The sequence below is a fragment of the Chinchilla lanigera genome, unplaced genomic scaffold (genome assembly GCF_000276665.1).
Source record: "Chinchilla lanigera isolate Chin_1 unplaced genomic scaffold, ChiLan1.0 scaffold00022, whole genome shotgun sequence".
Classification (NCBI taxonomy): Eukaryota; Metazoa; Chordata; class Mammalia; order Rodentia; family Chinchillidae; genus Chinchilla; species Chinchilla lanigera.
Genome location: NW_004955423.1, coordinates 2,395,535 through 2,418,896, shown reverse-complemented (window position 1 = coordinate 2,418,896; position 23,362 = coordinate 2,395,535). Strand labels below are relative to the sequence as shown.

The 23,362-nt window shown below is 36.0% G+C and overlaps 1 protein-coding gene across 1 annotated transcript in view; it reads left to right on the top strand.

Moving 5' to 3' along the window:
- The window catches only part of Ephx4 (epoxide hydrolase 4), a 35,292-nt gene that overhangs the window by 6,140 nt on the left and 5,790 nt on the right, over positions 1-23,362 (top strand). The window contains exons 3-6 of the mRNA XM_005385060.2: positions 4,425-4,582; positions 8,042-8,170; positions 12,450-12,553; positions 15,247-15,395. Coding sequence (XP_005385117.1) covers positions 4,425-4,582; positions 8,042-8,170; positions 12,450-12,553; positions 15,247-15,395 — 540 coding nt within the window. The remainder of the gene's footprint in view (positions 1-4,424; positions 4,583-8,041; positions 8,171-12,449; positions 12,554-15,246; positions 15,396-23,362) is intronic.

The window sequence follows — 23,362 nt, the reverse complement described above, 5'->3', positions numbered from 1 at the left end:
TGACTCAAAAGTCAATGTACCATATAAGAATAACTTACTTTAATATTTTAAATCATAATTCTAAACAGAATTCATGGTCTGAGTAGGGGGTCATATTTACCCCAATATCTATCCATGCTCTTTTTCCCACTGAAATGTCAACTCTTTACATGTGGAACAATCTACATAAAGATAAAAATGAACCCACAACCACTTCCACCACTTGATAATTGTATCAGAGTCCCAGAGAATGGCAGAGGAGCTCATTTAACACAGGACAGTAAATGCTTTCTGTTTTATCTTAAAAGATGTACTTTTTTGCATGCTTTTCCATAACATTGTTCCATGGTTTATTCATGAGCACTCTTTTGCAAAATAGAAATGCCTGATGATTGCTATACATAGAACTTTTAGTGGGTGCCATTATTATCCATTCAGCAGTTTAGTCAATTCCATTCGGGTGCTAGTGAAAAAAATCCAAATCTTAGAATTTAGGACCAAATTCTAAGATTTACGTTTCAGAAGAAAACTCTGTTTTTTTTAAGAGCCAAAAATACTTTATGCATGGCATTTCAAAACACTTTCAGTTTACATTAATGTTATTTCTCTATCAGTTAACCTTTGCATAAGTATGTATGAAAGTACAAGCTTATAGGCAGGTCAAGTAGATCAGAAGTATTTGATACAACGAAAACAAAATAAGCATAAATTGGTAATGTGTGTGAAAGTGGGTTTTTAGACAGAGAAGCACCCTACAAGTATAACATATTGTCTACATTTATCATCATTGCTTGAGAATAGCTGTTGAGAAATGGTGTATTTAATGTGTACTATTACACAGTACACAGAAGACAATAAAATCCTGAGCATTCCGTCTTAAAATCTAAAGGAAACATCAAAGACACATCTGTCAGAACTTTAGCTAAATTAGCCTCAAATAAGCCTGTCAGAGGATGATTTTTCTCTATCCATCGCAATTTGCATCTCTTCTAAAAATATTTTGAGCTGACCCAGGCAATTTTTGTGAGTCGGCCTCATCACCAGCTGTGTGGAAACCGTGCTTCGTCACTTAAACGCTGAGCCAAGGCAAGTGAAGGCTCTTCACGCATGCAGCTGAGCAAAAGGCCGACACCCATGGTCTTCTGCGATGAACAGGAAAAGGATGTTTTTACCTCTAAAAGTTGCCTACCTGGTAAAACCGGGAGCCTTCCTTATGTTAAGAATAGTAACCGGGAAAGAGTTGATTTTTTTTCCTGAGTGGCTTCTATTATTACCTAAAGCTACAAGAAAAAAAGACAATGTGGATGAAAATAGTTTTATTTAAGATATTTTGGAAGGTTACTGCTTTTGTAAGATGCCTCATTTCTTTTTGCTTTTTTAAGATGCCTCATTTCTGTATCAGGGAGGTGTTTTATTTTATTCATACGAGTGACATGCCCATCGGTCTATCACTAGTGTGATTTTTGTCAGTTTAGGGACAAAGTATGAATCAAATGTGTTATTATTTATGAATTCTTCAGCAGGAATATGTGTAAAGGTTTGAACTGGGGCAGAAGTCTAATTGGAAAACTGGCACTACTTAAATCAGTGTCCCATTAGTTTGTTCTTTCAGTTATTCAACAAATCTTTATTAAGTTCCTACACACAGCTCAGGGAGCTCACTACTGAGTGGAAAAACCAGAGAGGTACAGACCATTACATATATAACATGCCCAGGGCACTGGAGAGTACAGAAGGAAGCCACCCAAACCTGTAAATGAGGCAGCCTGGGTGACTCCTGGACAAGGATATGCCCCATGTGAATGAGGGGTGAGGTTCAGGGATTGTGAGATAATAGGAGGGTCATGGGGAAGATAGTATTTCAAAGGATGCCTTGTGAACAAAGCCATAAAAGCAAAACATGATACCCGTGTATGTGTACTGTAATAGTCTAAAGCTGCAGAGGCAGCATAAGGTGGGCTCCAAGTCCAGACTACCTGGCTTTGAATCCTGGCTCTGCTATGATAACTCATTGACCTTCAGCACTTCCATTAGCCTTGCTATACCCTGACTCTTGTCTGTAAAGTGGAATAATGCCTACTGAGAAGAATTGTTTGGAAGATTAACATTGCCATATGTAAAGCATTTAGAGTTGGGCCTGGCATATAGTAAGAATAATGTAGATGTCATTTATTTTTATTACAAAGAAAATTACAGACTGAAAAGTGATCATACTGGAAGACTGGGCAGTAGTCAAATCTTAAAGGTTTGGTCTGTTGGGAATAATGAGCATAGGATTCATGTTATAAATGATAGAGAATCACAAAATCTTCAGCAGAGAAATAAGAAAATTTGTATTATTGCTGCCTCATTCTGGTTGATTGAGAGGAATGAAATAGACACAGACCAGTCAATCAAATGGTGCAAAAATGGAAGCCTGAATTAATGTAATCATAACAAGATGGACAGGAGGAGTGATTACATAAATATTTAAGATGTTAAATCTGCAGAACTTTATTGACTGGGTCTGAGAGATTATACAGAGGGGAGAGTTGGGCTTCAGTTCCAGAGACTGAATTCAAAATCACAAGGCTAATGAGAAAATAACAAAATTACCTGTGTCAATCCATAGGAATCTATAAGGAAACAAACTGCTTCATTTGTCTGTTACAACCTAGAGCCAATGTTAAGATTACTATGATCTAGCCAAAAAGTATTTATTAACATTTTTCAAATCCATCTTAATTGGTGGTGTTTTTGCAGACGTTTAAGTCATACATATCCTAGCAATAGATCAGGGATTTTGTGTGCATTCATAATTCCAAATATGTGTCTGAAACTCTTCCTGATAATCTATCTGTTGATGTGAGGTGATTGACTTGTTATTTTGATCTGATTGCTTGATGCCACTTGGAGTGGGAGCTGTACTGAGGACTGAATGAATGTAGAGCCTTTACCCTGAGCTACATCCCCAGCACCCCCCCCCTTTTTTTTTGAGTCGGGTTCTCACTAAATTGCTCGGGTTGGACTTGAACTTGCAATGCTCCTGTCTCAGGCTTCCAAAGTGCTTGAATAACAAGCATGCACCACCATGCTTGACTTTTATGTCAGTTTGCACTGCAGTCTTCTTCTCACTATGGGTTTATAATTTTACATTTTTGTGTTTGCTTGTGTATTGCATTCCAGAGATATTTTCAGTCAATAGCCCATTGGCTTGTGTCAGATAATTTTGTACTGTGCTTCCATGAATAGATGTGCATGAGGGTGCTTGTCTAAAAATGCATATTTTGAGTTCTATAACACAGTGAGTCACCTTGAATATGAATATATATATATATATATATATACTTTTCTTGTTAGTTATCCAAAATGACTTTGCTTTTTTGAGGAAGAAAGTCCTCCTAGATCTCTATTGTCAGTTACTTCCGCAGTCTCATGATTAAGCACAGAGGGAATGCCCGGCAGAGTCTGCAGAGTCCTGGAAGGCTTGGCTGCAGCACTCTGGCCATTCTCACTCAGCAGTGCTGGTGACACTTCGGCTGTTAACTGTTTTGAGTGTCACCCTTGCTTGTACTCCTCGGTTTGGACCTTCTCCAGAGACTTTTGCATAGCAAGTAGAAGTTCATCTGAAACGGTCGTCCTGTTGGGTTCTTTCAGCGACAATCTGTTTTGATCTTCAGACTTTTTCATGTGTAAATGAGTTATTGTACAGTAATTACTAAAACCTCTGGTCCCTTTTTGATAGTAGAGTAAGATGAGTGACATCTACTTTTGAGGGAAATATATTTTCATCTAATAAATTTTCTAATAAGAGAATCAAATGAGTATACAAAAACATTTTGCTCACATTGCCCCACAAAAGTCCTGGGTGAGATAAGTGTTCAGATATTTTTATAAAACACTCAAGCTCGTATTTCCTCACATTTTTCAAAACTTCATAATTATTTAATTCAGGTTGTAAAGTAATGGACTGGTGTTAGTACAGATTCCCTGATGGCTATAAGCATTATTTAAGAGAAGCTTAAAAAATTGATTTTGGAAATAAATATCTATATATGTTGATTTTTGTATCCAACTTTTATTAATAGTTTCTATAAAATCTTTTGTCATCATACCCTGCTGAAGCTTGTAAAAAGATAAAATAATTTCAGTAAAGTCAGTGCTTCCTTCTCCCATGGCTTTCTTTTTCTTGTTGAGAAACAACTATATAACCTTTTTCAAAATAAAGAATGTCTTACAGCTTTCCACTTAGGAAAACTTTAATAGTATTGTTTTTGGTGTTCATTTTTTGTTTTTTTGAGGCAAAGTTTCTCGAAGTTACCCAGGCTGATCCGAATTTCTGTGCTCAAGTGATCCTCTGCCTCAGCCCCAAGTAGATGGGACTCCAGGCACTCACTACCATGCCCTACTGATGTTATTTTTGTGTTAGTCAGTAGGGTGTTTGTACTGTTTCTTTCTCCCTGCAGGTATTCTTGGCGTCACCAACTGAGGGAATTTAAAAGTGAATATAGAGTTGTTGCACTGGATTTGAGAGGCTATGGAGAAACAGATGCTCCCAGTCATCGAGAGAATTATAAATTGGACTGTCTAATTACAGATATAAAGGATATTTTAGACTCCTTAGGTAAGTTAGTTTTTTTTTTTTTAACAGTATTAAATTCTTTTTAAGGGACTAACTTCAACAAATTGTGAATTGATGACTTCTTTTCTTGGAGGGTGCAGTTTCCATCTACCCACGCTGCTATCTGGATCCTAACACCATGGTTTTGGTTACACAGCCTGAAATATATGTCCACGAAATTTAAAATAATACATCTAGAGTATGCAGTCAAGAATGACTTTCAAACTTTTTTTTTAAAAATAGACCTTCCATATCATCCTTTGGGGGAGTAGAGGAAGAAAGTTCCATCTGATTAAAAAAAAAAAATAGGCTTAATATATACTATTTATCATTTTTAGAACCAATTACTGAAAATTTGACTCTTGCACTCAGAAAATTTAATTCTTCAGAGCCCACACTTAAATATTAATTTAAAAATATTATAAGATCCAGAAGTACTTTACATTATGTATCTTTTACTGATGAGTTGGTACCACAATAATATTGTATAAGAAACCATCCCAAACTCAATGACATATAACCGTAATCATTTCTTTCTGTATTCATGGATCTGCAGGTCAAAGTAAGTCAGATCTTTCTGGGTCTTTGCCTCAGGCTTTGAGTTTGCCTGGGGCTGGCTTCTTACTGTAAGTTGGTCTAGAGCCCAAGCTAAAAGATGAGTTGCTAACGGGTTGGGGAGACCTCTCCCGCAATGGCAGAAGCAACCAGAAGTTGAGCCCAGCTGCACTAGCATATTTCAGGCTTCAGTAAGCAAGTCATATGGCACTGCCTAAAGTCAAGCTGTAAAGACTTTGGTTCCACCAAGAAACCAAAGCAAATCACAGAGCCAAGTCAAAGGAGCAGCACAGTATATTTCTTCTATGGCAGTAGAAGAGAGAATGTGTATTTTTTAAACAATAATTTAATCTACTACATCCCCACTGGGGAATGTAGTAGATTAAAACTCACTCTACCCTCAGTATCGTTAAGGGAACCATGCAGTATGACTAAACCTCAAGCTACCTTCAGTATGTTAAGGGAAACAACACATTGAAAAGCACCATGAAGCCAAAGAGCCTTTCCCCAGTAATTTAACAAGGGTATAGATCAGACTAAATACTTATAGAAGAGAAAAAATGGATGGGGTCAGCGTACAGCGTGTTTATTGAATTTGATTACTGTAAAATAGATTCAGACGCTGATTTCATACTGTTGTATTGCATTCAGAGTTTATGATAATTCAGTCAGACTTGGCCTAAATCTATCATCGTGAAATTTTCTAGGCAAATAAAAGGTATAAATCAACGTGTGTGTGTGTGTGTGTGTGTGTGTGTATGTATTAGAATAGTAATGGTGAGAAATACTTGAATTAAGTAATGTTAAGCACTTCAGGAATAAATACAAATGAATCTTTTTTTTTTTTTGGTTTTTTCTTTTTGGTTTTTCTCCGGTACTGGGAACCGAACTCACGACCTTGTGCATGCCAGGCAGGCGCTTTTGCCACTGAGCTAAATTCCCAGCCCCAAATACAAATGAATCTTACCTAGGTGTACAAGGGAAATCTTTTAGGACTCATTAGAGAGGGAAAAAGTTATAATGTAGCACAGTGTACCTAAAAGTGTACCTTAACTTAGTACAATTGTCTTATGTGTTTTATACCCTTTTTTGTCTATTAGTCTGATGTTTTAAATTTTAAAAAAAATTTTAAAATTTTATTTTAAAGGGAAAAGAACAGAAACAAAGTGACAAAAATGAAGCAACGTAAAAACAATAAAAACTATACAGAATTTCAAAACAAGGTGATAGGAAATTAACAATGGTTGTTGTATTACATATTGTTATCTTCAAAGCAGTTGCTCAGGTTAACAAATACAGGCATGCAAAATTGATCAAACTACTAAACTGATTTTTAATCTGTATATATGATAATTAACTTTATTAAGTACTATAAGATAAATAAACGAATCCGATACTGGCAAAATGAAAGAGGGTAGTGGGAAGGGAAAAAAAGAATTGAGATGTATTAGGTACATGTACCAATTCCTTACATTAAATGTAATCATTATGTACTGCAAACATAAAAGTTAACAAAAAATAAAAAAACAAAAAACAAAAAATCTAAGGTCAGGGATATATCTCAGTGGCACAAACGCCTGCCTGGCAAGCGCAAGGTCTTGAATACAATTCCTGGTACAAAAACAAAAAAAAAATTAAAAACAAAAGTTAAAAAACTAATTTAACCTAATACAAATTATCATAGTGATTACATGAAGTGAAACTTACAGTCATGTGTTACTTGCGGTGGGATGTATGCTGAGAAATGCACCATTAGGCTGCTTTATCGTTGTGTGCTTGTCGTGAGGAGCATTTACACAAGCCTAAATTATGTCAATTACTTGATGTGGCCTCTTGCAGTAAAAAGATACGAAAAATGTAAGATGCATGAGGCTGCTTTAAGCATAACACAGATACTGTTTTACAGTAATTATTTTAATAATTAGGAGTACACTGTAAAATAACAATAAGTATAATATAGTAAGTATATAAGCTAGAACAGTCATTTATTAACATTATCAAGTATTATATACTAGAGACAACTGAAAGTGCTCTGCTTTTCTCTGATTTGAAGAGCAATAGGTTTGCTTACACCAGCATTACCACAAACATCTGAGCCCTGCATTGTGCTACCCTAGGACAGCTACATCATTAAGTATAGGAATTTTTCAGCTCCATTATAGTTTTATGGGACCACTACTATATATGTGTGGAAATGGCATTCCACAGTGCCAACTGTATCTTAAAGATGCTGTAATTAAGACTTTCCACTAATTCAGTTTGACGTATTTAGTTGTAACATTGGATTTGTGGAGTTAGAAACTACATACTTCCTGGAGATTTACAAGTTGAAGCCCAGTGCAGTAGCACACACCTGCAATCCCAGCACTTGGGAGAGGATCACAAGTTCAAGGCCAGCTTGGGCTATGTAGTGAGTTTAAAGCCAGTCCGAGACCATAGTAAGACCTTGTCTCAAAAAAAAAAAAAAAAAAAAATACAGGTTGGACATAAATGTAGCATTTATGATTTTTCTATGACTAGTAATTTCTCAGCATTTAAACGAATTCAGATCATTGCATTAAAGACCTAATTATGTGCACTCTTTACCATGGTTTCTAAACTCAGATCTGTAAGAACAGAACTGTGCTAGCTATTTCAGATTTATTTTTAAATCTGAAAGCTTCTTGAAAGAGATTCTGAATCTGTAAGTAGAGGGTGGATCCTGGGCACCTAAATTTTATAAAAAGCTATCTACATGATTCAGATGCACAGGCTAGTTTTAGAAACATTAACCGCAATTTATCTGTAAAACGTATGTCGGGTAGGGTGGTGGAAAGAGTAGCTTCAGAAATGTCACTATTTTTTTTGTGAGGTAATGATGCACCACTCACCTGTTTCTTTTCAATTAACATCTTTTCTCAATTTCAGGGTACAGCAAATGTGTTTTAATTGGCCATGACTGGGGGGGCATGATCGCTTGGCTAATTGCCATCTGTTACCCTGAAATGGTGATGAAGCTTATTGTTATTAACTTCCCTCATCCGAATGTATTTACAGGTGAGTTCAAGTTTTCATTAAATCATCTCTGCTATTGTCACTATTGGCACTGACATTCTGGATTAAAAACAGCAAAATTTGGCTGACATAATCTTTTAACAATAAAATGACTAAACCACGACAGTATATGACAGTGTTAGATACCTTGATTTTTAAATCTCCTGGAGACCCTAAGAAAATTTAGCTTTCTCTTTGCTTGCATAATGTTACTCCTTCTAGGAAAACATTTCACCCTTATCTTGGAGAGAGATAAAGGGGGAAATGCAATGAGATGACTTTGAAATACTGAATTGTGACAACCTAGAAATTTTCCTCTTGTACAACTGATCTGGCTATTAGAAACACAAACACTCTTTAAAGCAGCAATTCTCTTTTTTTTTTTTTTTTCTGTAGTGCTGGAGATCAAACCTAGGGCCTCTAACATACTAGGCAAGCACTCTGCCACTGAGCTACATTGCCAGCCCTACAGCAGCAATTCTCACATTTTTGGTCTCAGGATGTCTTTGTACTTTTAAAATTATTAAAGATTCCAATGATATTTTTGCTTATATAGGTTGTGTCTGCATATAGTCACTGTATAGGAAATTAAAATAAGAAATTTAAAAATATTTAGACATTAATTCATTTCTTTAAAAATCCAGTACATGTTAACATAAGTAGCATGTTAAAAAACTAACTACAAACTACCTGAAACTACCAACCACACTAAACAAAGCTTTAATAAAAACAGGATATTTTACATTTTTGAAAATTTCTGTAATTTGGGGCCTAATCCTGGACAACTGGGTTCTCATATGTGCTTCTGCATCTAATCTGTTACAATACATTGTTTGACTAAATTTGGCCTCACAAAGGTTGTAATTGGAAAAGGGAGAAATATTTTAATAGCCTTTTCAGATAAATATGGATTTTTCTCCATAATGGTACACCAAGCTCAAAAAGTGGTGGTTTCTTAAAGGTTAATAATAATATGGAATGTGATGTGTAAATGAACTTTTCATACTCTGTCACATTAAAATCCACTGGCCTCTACTGGGCATGGTGGTGCACACCTGTAATTCCAGCAGGAGGCTGAGGCAGGAGCACTGCCATGAGTTGGAAGCCCACCTGGGCTACATAAGTGAGTTCATGGCCAGCCTGCTCTACATAGTGAGATCCTGTCTCAAAAAACAAAACAACAGCAACAGCAACAACAACAACAACAATAATAATAATAATTATAAAATCCATTGGTCTCACTAGCACTTTAAATAGATATTTTATCCATCCACAATTCTGTATAGATACACAACTGAGTTATGGAAACCTTCAGTAATTCACTGAGTTCATTGAGCTATGCAGACCTTTAGTAGGTTGACATGACACACTTCATTATTTGATATAAAAAAAATCACATTTACTGATATCACCTTAGCCTCATCAGAAAAAGCCTTAACTATTGCAAAGCTGTGAAGCTTGCAGTAGGAGATAGAGGTTTTCCAAAATTCCAGTCTTCATTTGAAATCAAGTTTTTATTTAAGCCAAGCATGGTGGTGCACACATGCTGTGCCAGAACTCAGGAGGCTGAGGCAGGAGGATCACACAATAGAGGCGAGCCTTACATGATGAGTTCAAGGCCAGCCTGAACCATACAGCAAGACCCTCTTTCAAAAAAAAAGCAAGCTTGTATTTTATTAAAGCAAAAAATACTATTATTTTCCTTGAAGTGAGAGGCTCAATTTGCACATTTTTAAGAGATTATCTCCCAATACCCATCCAACTATAGATAATTTGTTAAGCCATTATTTCAATTAAAAAATGATACTTTATTTTTAAAATGCAGCAAACTCAACTCATTAACTGAAGTAATTACAGGTATGCTTTTCCTGCAACAAGACTTTTATGTGTACTTTCTATTTCATAACATGGAATACTAAAAATATGTGTGCTTAAAGATCAAGATTTAATACAATTAGTAATTTTTGCTGTTTAATCGAGGAGATTGTTAAGTAAAAGTGGAACATTAATTAACTGATTTGCTACAAGTGTGCAGTGGTGAAGACTATAATGACTACAGGTATTGTTTAATCAGAACCCCTTGATTTATCCTAAGGCATTGGTGGCTTTATCCACTATTGTTTTTGTACCATCAGTGCAAATTTCAACACTGTAAAAAACAGCAAAAATGCTGTACTGTTAGGAGAAATATTTGGCCATCTAGATACCAGCAGAGAATCTTGGGGATCCTCAGCCATCCACAGGAACTATACTTTGAGAACCTTTGCTCTAAAGGGAACTCTTAAAACTTAATGATGACTAATGACCTGTGAACAATGGCTAGACATATTTTTATTTGTTTAGGAAAATATATTTTTTCTTCTTTAATTAACCTTGTTAGAGTGTTTTTTCTTTTTGCGACAGGCTCTGGCTAAATTGTCCAGGCTGGCCTTGAACTTGAAATTCTCCTGCCTCAGCCTCCTGAGTAGCTGGACAGATACACATTATCACATTCAACTCTTATTAGGTTTTCTGAGATACAAGTACTGCTAAGACCCACAGCAGTCCTTACAGAAATTAAAAATTTGAAACAATGTATTTCTATTTCTTCCCCAAACTAACCAGGTGAGAACAAAAGGGACTGACTACATAAATACTGCATAACATAAGTGTAAAGGTTGAATTTTAGATACATGTCCAACTGACCTGTCTTTGTTGAGTTACTAAGCTTAGTACTCAAATATTCTTGGATTCATTATATTTTTCCCATTGAATTAGGCAGTGGAAGTCATGCTACGTGCTGTTCAATTGATCAGGACCCTAGAGTAACTATTATTTTGGTAGCAGTGGTCTGTTGATTAATTGTAATTATTAATTTCACAAAGAAGATACTTGGACTATTTCTGAAATTATTTTATCAATAATAGTTTTAAGCCCATCAAGTCAACATGAGGATTCCATGTAACATTTTTACATTTTTTATTAATTGTATTGATTTCTTTTAATGAGGAGTAAAGGAATCTTGTTCAATGATAACTTTACAAAGAGTCTAGCACAATAGTGGAACTTACTTGAAAATGGTATTGCTAAAAATCTTAACGGTATGTATTATAGTCACAAAATGAGAAACAGGGAAAAAGCAACCTATAGCAAGGAAAATAAAAGCATAGTGTACAATATCCAACACCATTCCCCACTGAAGACTTAGGTGTGTCCCCAAACCACCTGACATAATACCCTCGCCGTTCTGATCCCACCCAATCAGCTTCAGTTTTCCCTGCTGACTCATCGCATACCGCCTCCCCCTCCTTCACCGCCCTCCCGTCTCTCTGGCTTCTTTCCTCTTTTCTCTAATGCCAAGCCCAACACCTGCCTGCTGTTCCTGGATGCTCTCCGCACATCTTTGCGTGGCTGGCTCCTTCCTAACCGTTCAGCACTCAGCCCACATATCACATCCCAGAGAGATCTTCTCTGATCATGTCTACTCATCCCTCCACCCCATGCCACCGTCACTCTCAGTAAGATTACCTGGTTGTATTTTTTTATGACACTGTTACTCTCTAAGTGATATTTTTTAAGTATTTGTCACTTACTGTGCAAGGTTCTTGCTCACAGGGACCTTTTCTGTCTCATTCATTGCTGAATTTCCATGGCACACAGTAGACACACAAATATTCATTGAATGAATAAATATTCTAGATACATGAATGAATTTTTTTTTTGTTGTTTCTTTGAGACAGGGTCTTGCTGTGCAGTTCAGACTGCTCTTGAGCTCACTTTGTAGCCCAGGCTGTTCTCAAACTCACAACGATCCTCCTGCCTCAGCCTCCTGAGTGCTGGGATTACAAGCGTGTGCCAACACGCCCAGCTACATGAATAAATTCATAGGAAACTCTCTAATTCCTTTTGAGGGCAAATGAATAAGATGTTCAGTTTGAATCAGTTTGTAAGGAAAAATCTTTTTAAGAAGGGAAAATTACATTATCGTGAATTCCTGAGAAAAGCATTAGGTTGCTGCTCATGACTTTGGAGGGAAAGCAGTGTGCTCCTACTCTCTTCTGAGTCAGGACTTCATAAAGTGGAGCCTTCTTTCTGCTTAAAGCGCTATGAATTTTATAAGTACTAAAAATACATATGGTAAAATTAAAGATTATAGCAATTGTTCTAAACAGCAATACATAGATTCTTTTATGTGGATTATTTTATGTGATTGCCTTAAAAGTAAAATTATGCTAAAAAGTTCTTTCAGTAGTAAATAACTTATACCTCTGCAATAAAGTCTAACATAGCATTTTAATTTCAGAATATATTTTACAACACCCGGCCCAGCTATTCAAATCTAGCTATTACTACTTCTTCCAAATACCACAGTTCCCAGAATTTATGTTCTCAATAAATGATTTCAAGGTAAGACAAACATTGTGAATGAAAAGTGAAATTAACATGTTAGCACTTAGTGAATGATTTAAGGACTAACCTATCGACTAAGTTGTTTTTATAGTCTCTGTTCATTTATTTGAATGCCCAACTGTCCAATTTTTTGTGAGAGCCCATACTTCTACAGGCATACCTCCCTTTAGAGAACGTGTCATGGAGAGATGAGGGAGTCTGACTACCAGACTATTGTGTTAATACCCTTAGTTACTGCAGGCTGATCAGGCCCACAATCTCCCAAATGAGTGGACCGCAAGGGCTTACATAAATGAGACAACTGAAATGATTGTAGGGTTCCAGGAGGGTCTAACTCTCTTACAGACTTTGAGATTCTCTGGATTGAGATAAAGACTTCTCTAGGCATCCCATATTTATTTGGTTTACAAACAAAGGAAGGGGATATTTAAAAAAAAAACACAGGAATCTGAGCAGGACCTTGGGAGAATTTTCCCAAGTAGCAAATTTTGCCAGTGGGGGGAACTACCTTATCTTTAGGTTGGTGTTTATTGTAGGAGTGTGAAGACTGCAGCTGCAGTCTTCTTTTAGTTCATTGGGGTTGGAGCCAGACGTCCTCAGCTGTGGCCTTATCTTGTCCTTTGAGGCGTCACAGCTTCACAGGCCAATACAGGCCTCAGCAGTGACCAGTGACTCATAGAGGTTCATTTACTAAGAGTCCGCTGCCCATCTTCAGACAAGGTGCCTGAGCTTCGGACAACTCACAAGTACGCACAGGAAGCCAACTGGTTAATATTAAATTCTGTTCAGAGCCACTTCATAGTGGTCTCCATCACCAGACAAGAAAGTTTGATAGCAGCATAAATGAAAGCCCTTGGGAATAAAACACCTCTAGGCACAGCAAAGATGCAGGTGTTGGTGTACCAGGTACACTGATATGTGAGTATCTTAGAAGCATATTGAACACTTCTTATATAACCAAAGTGATGTTAGATATTGAAAGTTTTAAAAGACACAATATAATTTTATTGCAAATAATTGTGTATGTCTCTGACAGATCAAGTTTTTGTTTTAAAGCTTAAGATTGAACCTAAGGTCTTAATGTATGCTAAGTTCATGTTCTACCACTGAGCTACTTCCCAGTTGATAAGGGCTTTTAAATTATTTTAATATACCACAGTTCCATTATCAAACCTAACAAAATGAATGACAGCTTTTTAATCATTTAATACCCACTCAAATTTTCTTAACAATTTCAACTTCCTTGCTAGTCTTCATTTGTTTGAATCAGGAACCAACAAGGTTCATATATTATATTTGGCTATTGTGGCTTTTTTTTTTTTTTTTTGTACCAGGAATTGAACTCATGGCCTTGCTCTTGTCAGGCAGGCACTTATGCCGCTGAGCTACATCCCCAGCCCTAGGCAATTCCTTTTTAAGTTAAAAAAGTCTCTCTATGTTTCCCAGACTGGTCTTGAGCTTGTGGGCTCAAGTGATCCTCCTGCTTCAGCCACCTGAGTACCTGAGACTACTGGCACATGCCATAGCACCTGGCTATTACAGCTTTTAAAATTTATTACAAATACTTTTCTGGGTTTTTTTTCTTTTAAAAAAATATACCATTTACTTATTGAGAAAATGAGTTATTTGTCCTGAAGAAAGATCCACATTTTGGATTTGACTAATTTGTTCATCATGGTGATATTTAACTTTTTCCTCAACCCACATTTTTTTCTACCTCATAGGTACTACTGATCTAGAGGCTTGATTAGACTGAGTTTTAATTTGACAAGAACACTTAGTAGGTGTTGCTCTACATTTTCTAATGTATCACCTTGAAGAAGGACCTGGTTTTATGATGCCAACACTAATCAGTGGGCCCATCAGTGAATTGTCAGTTGATTCAAAATTTCCTGAACCTCTTTCACCAAATGAGTGTTAGCATACAATAATGATGATAGCTTTGGTTTACTGTTTCATTCAAGTGTACAAAATAATGATTCTTTTACTTCTGTCATCTTTTCTCCTTTATTAATTGGAATTATCTTGCAAAGAATTTCTCCACATCATCTGTTCAGTTATTCTTAGAGTTTACACAAGAATGGCAGGAAAAAGCTTTATTCTTTCCTATCATTAAACAGCTGTCAATTTAATGAGTATATGCTTGTTACACAGCATTATTAGCTTGCAGGTAGAATTTTTAAAAATCAGGTTTCACAGAATTTAATTAAAGTATCAGTGTGCATTATAAGAACAAGGGTTGTGTCTTTAAATTTTTATTTTATATGTCACATATATTTATGAAACCACTGTGAACTGAATCATGATGTAAAATGTATATATTGGTCTAATGTGTCCCAACTTTGTAGGAGAGTAGATTGGTTGTCATTAAGCAACAGCTGGATGTTAAGGAAGACTTTTTGGTAGGTGTAGTACTTGAGCTGGACCTTATAGAATGTGAAAAGAGGCACTAAGAATACAGGACACTTTTCATAAGGGTGAAGTATACAAAAGGGGTTAAAAGAGAAGAATATAAAACAGTCAAGAACACAGAAATTCATAAAATGTGTTTTTAAACAACGAAATCTTGAACCCAACGGGAGCAAAAGTTAAGCATTGTCACTACACACTGATCACTGTCCCCTTTTAAAGCTAAAGATTTAGCTATTATTGGATAATTGAAAAGTTTATTCTCTTTTCACTGAAATTAGACTTTGAAACATCTCTTTACCAGTCAGAGCACTGGCATTGGAAGAAAAGGATGTCAATTAACAGCAGAAGATCTGGAAGCTTATATTTATGTCTTTTCTCAGCCTGGAGCATTAAGTGGTCCAATTAACCATTACCGAAATATTTTCAGGTCAGTATAATGTATTTTTGGCTAAGTAAAATATTTCAGTTTGATTCTAAAAAGGCAGTATTTTAAGGTTTAATTCACCGCTTATCCAAGTAGTCAAATACAATACTCTGAATTTTTAGTAATTGCACAGTCTTTTTATGGAAAATTTCAAGCATACAGAAATTTTAAGAGACGAATACAATACAGTAGATTCTTCATGTAGCTGTCACTTGTTTTTTCTATAGTTTTACCCACTTCATCTCTCCTTTGAATTAGTTTGAATAAATTTATATTTTAATGCTTATCGATTCATTCAAGAATATGTTTTGAGCTGGGCATAGTGGTGCATAGTGAGTTCAAAACCAGTTATGAATGACATAACAAGACCCTATCTCAAAAAAAAAAAAAAAAAAAGAGTATTCCATTAAACACATTACTATGCAAGCTACAGTGATAAGCAAAACTAGACAAGATTCTTGGTTCAGGAAAACTTGTAGCACTGTGGGAGAGCCACACATTAACAATTAGCCACAATAATGGATTCATAGTTATAAACTAACAGAAAAATGTTGAAAGAAAGAGATGAGAACTGAGGAAGTGAGGCTTGAACAAGGAAGTAAAGGATTTAGATACTTGTTGAACAAAATTAAGGGTAGGAGAACTGGCAATCCAGGAATAGGAAAGAGTGTGGACCAAAGCTTTGTGCGGAGATGGACATTGTGGCTTCCGGTAACAGAATTAGAGCTAGAGTGGCTGGAACACCCCAAGTGAGGGTGAAAAGAGCATGGGGTAAAGATGGGTCCTAAAGGTAGTTAGTCGCTAGCCATGCAGAGCCAAGCAGGCCATGTTAAGAATATAAGAGCCTGATTAGGAAGCCAGTGAATGAGAGTTTTAAGCAATAGAGAGGAAGAGAGAAACTTGCCCAGTTCGTATTTGGGTAAGCTGTGCTCACGTGTACATAACTGGGTAAGTTTGCTCAGGCCATAGTGTGGACGGTGTACTGGGGGAGACTCAGAGTGGATGTGAAAGAACCACAGCAGTCCAGGCTGGAGTCAATGATAGAATGAACTAGTCAGTCTGAAAACAGTGGAGATGAGAAAGTGGCTAGATTTAAGCAACATTTGAGAAGTAAGTTGAGTAAGTTTGTGTTACTTACTGGAATTTTCAGGGCAGAAATTATATCCAAGTACTTCTTAAGCTATTAACACTCTCTGTAATGCCTTATCTTTAAACTTCACAATATTCTCTTAAAGTTTCCTGAAGATGAGTTTATGATGCAAATTACAAAAAACAGCATCCCACTGTTAAGGAGAATCAGAATACAATTGCAGCAGAACTCCTATCAACTTCAGATAGTAGAACTAATAGAGACTGTTAAGTATGCTTAAATTACTAAATATATAGAAGAATAAAGATACGAGAAAAGAATAAAACATTATCAAGACAGACTAGAAATAGCTTTTTTAGGGGCTGGGGATTTAGCTCAGCGGCAAAAGCGCCTGCCTGGCAAGTGCAAGGTCGTGAGTTCGGTTCCCGGTACCGGAGAAAAACAAAAAAAAATAAAAAAAAAAATAAAAAAAAAAATAAAAAAAATAGAAATAGCTTTTTTAAAACCTGGAAGAACTTTTAGAAAATGAAAAGAATGACCCTGAAGCCAATTAAGTAGCAGTTCATACAAAATAAAAAGAATATTAATTGGAATTTATATCTCAAAAAATTAACTAGAAATAGCTTCGAGAAAAAATGCAAACTTAAACAGGATGTATTTGACATGGGGATAGAATTAGAAATTGAGTATAATATATAAATGCTAAGAATATATACATATATACAGTGTATGTTTAAAATTTTAGGTGTATATATGTATTTACACTAAGAATATGTATGTGTGTATAAATGTATTACACTAAGATTTTTTTGAGAAAATAACAGAAATAGAATGTATGAAATACTTTAAAACCAGTAAAGGGGGATAAAAAATACAAAGGAAGATAGAAAAGGATAAAAAAGAAGCAAAAATAAAAGACACCAAATAAAGTGACAAAACAATTTCATGTGTTAATGGGCACAATTACTATCAATGCATTAATCTTTCCAGTTAAAAGATTCCAGATTGGATTGTTTTATAAAAAAATACAGCTTTATGGTATTTATTTCATCACAGTAAAGCATAAGAGTACAAAATGGCTAAAAGAAGACAGAAAAAAAGTTATATAGCAGGTGTTCATTTAAATAAAATAAATCTCTCAAATTCTCTGCATCAGTGTGGACTCCAAGAAGAGTCCTGAGATATGAATGAGGGCAGAAGAAATAAATTCAAACCTCCTTTTGTGACTAGCAACAAAAACATTACAAATATATGCATATACATTTGTAAAGGCAAATAGAGAGAATGATGTATTTTCATGCCAGTCTCAGTTTTGCACAGAAGGCAAGAATGGTAGTTTTTTCTTTTTAAATGTTTTTCATTTTCTCCCCTGAGATACAAGGTTGTTACTTCGCTACAAGAGGGAAAAGCTCATCTTTCTGAAGTTCTTTTAATAACAACCGTTCATTAGAAAGATCTGCATTCCCAAGAGGAAGCGCTAGCATCCTGTTAATTAGCAGAGAGAGAATCTGTGAACAGCAGAACTCACGAAATTACAAACACAGCCGGGCGTGGTGGCGCATGCCAGTAATCCCAGCTCTCAAGAGGCTGAGGCAGGAGGATTACTGCAAGTTCAAGACGAGCCTGGGCTACAAAGTGGCTCAAGGCCAGCCTGAACTACATAACAAGACCCTGTCTCAAAAAAGACAAAAAAAAAAGTACAAAGACAAAAGACACTTTTAAACAATTGTTGTGCATTAAATCTAGTCAGGTGAAGGTCACAACAGACCTGAAAGCTCAATGGATGCCCTTGGGGCAGTTCTTCATAGAGAATAAGCAAGCCAAGTACATAATTAAAAACATGGGTGTATAATATATAATAAGACTATAAATTAAACATATTTCATTGTACTCAGGCATGAAATTGGCCCTTTTTAGCATCCTGAGTCACCCCAGGATCACAGCTTGATCTAAGTACTCTCTAAAATGTGGAATCAAGAAACCAAAATGGATTGGGAATCAGACTAATGGTAGGATCTATACAGTACTGTGAAAAGATAAGCAAGTATAAACTTACAATAAAACATCAAATAAGAAGGTAAAAATTGACAGACTTATGGAAAAACGGCCAAATCCACAGTTGCTATTGAAGATTTTAACTCACTTCTCATGGGATTGGATCAATCAAGCAAAAATTAATTTATGAAGTTATAAGAGATTTGAACAGTCCTATTAACATCTTTGATCTTACAAATAATTCTCCACCCAATAAATAGAAACACATAATTTTCAAGCCTAAAGAATATTTACAAAGACTGGTTACAGGGGCTGGGGATTTAGCTCAGCGGCAAAGTGCCTGCCTGGCAAGCGCAAGGTCATGAGTTCGGTTCCCGGTACCAGAGAAAAACCAAAAAAAAAGAAAAAAAGACTGGTTACATATTGGACTACAAAACAACTCTTAACCAAATACCGAAAAGTTAGTATCACATAGATTATGTTCTCTCAAAACAATGCAGTTAGAAATAAACAGCGAATTTTTAGAAAACTCCATAGGTTCAGAAATTTGGGAAACAACGTGCATCTAGAACAAAGAAACTACTTTGCTTTCGCGTGAATCAAAACAGATGGCCTCTCTGACCCCCACCAGTAAGCAGATAATTCTGCGGGAGACACCAGCTGGGTGTCCTCTCATTCAGTTCTAACACTGTCTGTTTGGAAATGGCACCATATCCCACAGGTTGAGAACTTAATGTTCACGACTGATCCCACTTTAAACCCAGTCACAGTTCTGGGGCTTTGGAACTTCTGACCAACCAGAAAAACTGGGATTCCCGTGAACCCCTCCTGAAATTAGAACAGTTCACAGAACTCAGGGAAACACTATGCATACATTTGCTGGTTTATTTTACAGGATATAATAAGGAATAAACATAAGCAGCCAGAGAAAGAGATATACAGGGTAAAGTCTGGAAGAGTCCTAAATGCAGAAGCCATTGTCCCTGTGGAATGGGGGGTGTGCCACCTCCCAGGACATGAATGAGTTCTTATTTACCATCCTGCAAGCCTCAGGACATTCAGCTGTCCAAAACCTCTCTGAATCCTGTCCTTTTGGTTTTTTATGGACACTTTATTACATAGGCAACACTGAAGCACCCACAGCTGTGTTGATGTGTGACTGGACAAAAGGATCCGATCTGATGCGAAGGCGGAGGAATCCAGCAAAACCTGTCTGTCGTGACCCTTTCCAGCCTCTCTGTGTAACATGCCTTTTTCATGGGCATGGGACAGGACTGCTTTTGGATCTTATACTAGAGAATTTCTTTATGGCCAGCTGCAAGACAGACAGCCAGGGAAAGATTGTATGTTTTGTTTCAATGACTCATCTTAGGAAAGAAAAATCCTAGTTTCTATGGACTGCCTTAGGGAGGAGAAGAAACAGGTGAAAGGAAGCGAGGAGAAGGTTACAGGGAGAAGAGGCTTTGCTTTGTGAACCTTGCTTCTGAAGCCTAAAGTACCCCAATAGAACAAAGAATATAGAGATACATCTAAACCTCTCTCTATGTAATAACTACTAAATAACTCATGGGCCAAAAAATAATAATGGAAATCAGGAAAAAACAAGAATATGCAGAATATGGTTAAAACAATACTTAAAAATGTGTAGCTCTACATGTTTATACAGAAAATTGAAAATTATTTGGCCAAGAGTTTAAGAAGTTAGAAAAAGTAACATGTAAAGTTTACATGCAAACAAATAAATTGGAAGGAAAATAAATTAGAGATGAAGCAGAAATTAATACAACGAAGACACACTAAAGAGAATCTGTGAAACCAAAAGCAGAAAACATTCGTGGGGTTGGCCAGAACCAAAGCCCAGCCTGATCTGTACCCTTATGCAGTGACCCTAAGAGTCACCTGAGGGCTTATTCAAAGGCAGACTGGACCCTACCTCAAAAGTTTTTGGAGGTCTGGGATGGCGCCCGGGTAATGACATTTCTAACAAGTTCCAAAGTGATGTTGATGCTTTAGCTGGAGAAACACGACTGCTTTAGAGTGAAGAAAAGAAATTATATAGAGGAAAAGTGAGCAGAAAGATGCAATTATATCTGCAGTGTTTTATTAAGTGGAGTAGTGAGTATATAGATGTTATTATTTCTACATTATTTTTAAGCAAAGTAATAAAATATTTCCACATAAAAGGTAATGATGGAATATATAATATTCTATAGATGCTGTTTTAATACTTGTAAATCAGCTAATAACTCAGTTTGGAGGAGTAACTTGTTAAATTCAGAAACAGAATTTGAAGTAGGTATGTTAAAATATATTTTGATAGATGAAATGATTAACAACATAGGAAAATAATTGTAAACTACTGGTTACAGTTTTCTAGATTCTTCAAATTGTGCATTTACTATATTAATCATTTTAAATCAAATATATCTTGTCATCTCCTGATAAGCCATGCACTTGAACAAACTAAAACCTATGCTTTTTTATCTTAAAGAAAAAGAAACCAAAAACATAAAAACAAAAAAATTCTAACACAGTATGATAGGAGGATAATGGTCAACACATTGCGTATTGTTATCTTCAAATCAGTTACTTAGAGGACAACATAGCAGCATTTAATTGTCCAAACAATACTAGCACAAATCTACCCCTTCAATGAACTGAGAGAAATCAGCAGTACAACTATCTTAACTATCTTTCGTATATACTTATAGATACATATACATTTTTTTCCTTTTGCTTTTTCCTTCCTTCTTTTTTCTCCTTCCCCAAACCAGTTTCTCTTTCCTTTTGAAGTTTCATCCCATTTTACAATATCTATTGTACATTTTGGATCACATTTACTCTTTCAACTTCTTACACTAGGTAGGCAATTTGATGTTTACACATTTACAGTGGTCTATTCCACTTATGAGTATGGTCTCCAGTTGCATCCATTTACCTATAAAAGTCTCCAGTTTATCCTTCTTTATGGCTGAGTAATACTCCATTATGTAAAGAGATCACATCTTTTTTATCCATTCCTCAGTTGATGGGCATTTAAGTTGTTTCCAACATCTAGCTATTACAAATGGTGCTCCTGTAAACATGGGTATACATATATCACTGTGGTATGATGTTTTTAATTCTTCTGGGAAGATAGCTAGGTCAAATGGGATCTCCAATCCTAGTTTTTTGAGGAATCTTCACACTGATTATACAGCGGCTGTACCAGTCTACACTCCCACCAACAGTGGAAAAGAGTTCCTTTTCCCCCACAGCCCATCCAGCATTTGTTATTGGTTAATTTCTTGATGATAGCCATTCTTTCTGGGGTAAGATGGAATCTCAGTGTTGTTTTAACTTGCATCTCTCGAATGACATGTGATGTTTAACATTCTTTCATATATTTATTTGCTGTTTGTATTTCTTCATCTGAAAAGTGTGTATTCATCTCCAACGTCCATTTCTGGATTGGGTCTTTGGGAGATCTGATTTTTTTGAGTTCTTTATACATTCTTTTTGTTGTTGTTGTTTTTGTTTCTTCTCTAGTACTGGGAATCGAACTCATGATGTCTCACTTGCCAGACAGGCACTTGCCACTGAGCTAAATCCCCAGGCCCTATACATTCTTGATAGTAAACCTTTGTCTGAGAAACACCTGGCAAATATTTTTTCCCACATTCTGGGTGGTCTCTTCACTCAGTGGTCTCTCTTGCTGTGCAAAAGCCTTTTAATATGATGAGATCCCAGTTGTTGATTCTTTGTGATAGTTCCTCTGCGTTCAGGTTTTTATTCATAAAGTCTTTGCCTGCACCAATGTCTTCAAGAGTTTTACCGATTCTTAATATTTTTGTCTTAATATTTAGATCTTTGATCCATTTGGAATGTACTGAATGGTGAAAGATATGGGTCCAATTTTAATCCTGGACATGTGCAGAGCCAGTTTTTCCAGCAGCATTTAATAACGATGCGATCTTTTTTCCAGTGTATGTTTTTGGCCCCTTTGTCAAATATAAGGTGGAGTTGTTTCTCTATATTCTAGTCTGATCCACTGATCTTTACGTCTGTTTTTTTGATGGTACCATGCTGTTTTTTATCACAGTAGCTTTATGGTATAATTTCAAGTCAAGGATTGTGAGGCCCCTGCCTTGCCTGTGTTGCCCAGAATTCTCTTTGCTATTCTAGGACTCTTGTGGTTCCAAATGAACTTTAGGATTGTTTTCTCTAATTCTGTGAGATATGCTATTGGAATTTTGATCGGGATTGCATTAAATGTGTATAGGAGTTTTGGAGGTATGGCCATTTTCACTATATTGGTTCTTCCTATCCAGGAACAGGGGATATTGTTCCATTTTCTGATATTTGATTCAATCTCCTTTTCCACAGTATTGTAATTTTCAATGTAGCAGTCTTCCATCCCTCGATAGATTGGTTCCTAGGTATTTCATTTTTTTGGATGCTGATGTGAAAGGTGTTTCCCTACTTTCTGTCTCAGTGAGTTTGTTATTGGTGTACAGGAAGGTTATTGATTTTTGAGTGTTGACTTTGTATCCAGCTATGTTACTGAATTTGCTTATTAAAGCTAGCAGATTTTTAGTAGAGTTTTGGGGGTTTTCTATGTAGAGGCTCATGTCTTCTGAAAATAGTGATAATTTCACTTCATCCTTTCCTATCCTTATTCCTTTTATTTCTTTCTCTTGTCTAATTGCTAAAATTAGACAGGACTATGTTGAATAAGAGTGGAAACAGTAGACCCCCTTGTTTTGTTCCTGATAGAGGGAAAGCTTTCAGTTTTTGTCTATTTAATATGATGTTGGTTGTTGGTTTGTCATAGGTGGCTTTTTAATTTTAACATAAAATAACAAAAAGACAAAAACAAAATAATACAAAACTATAAAAATGATAC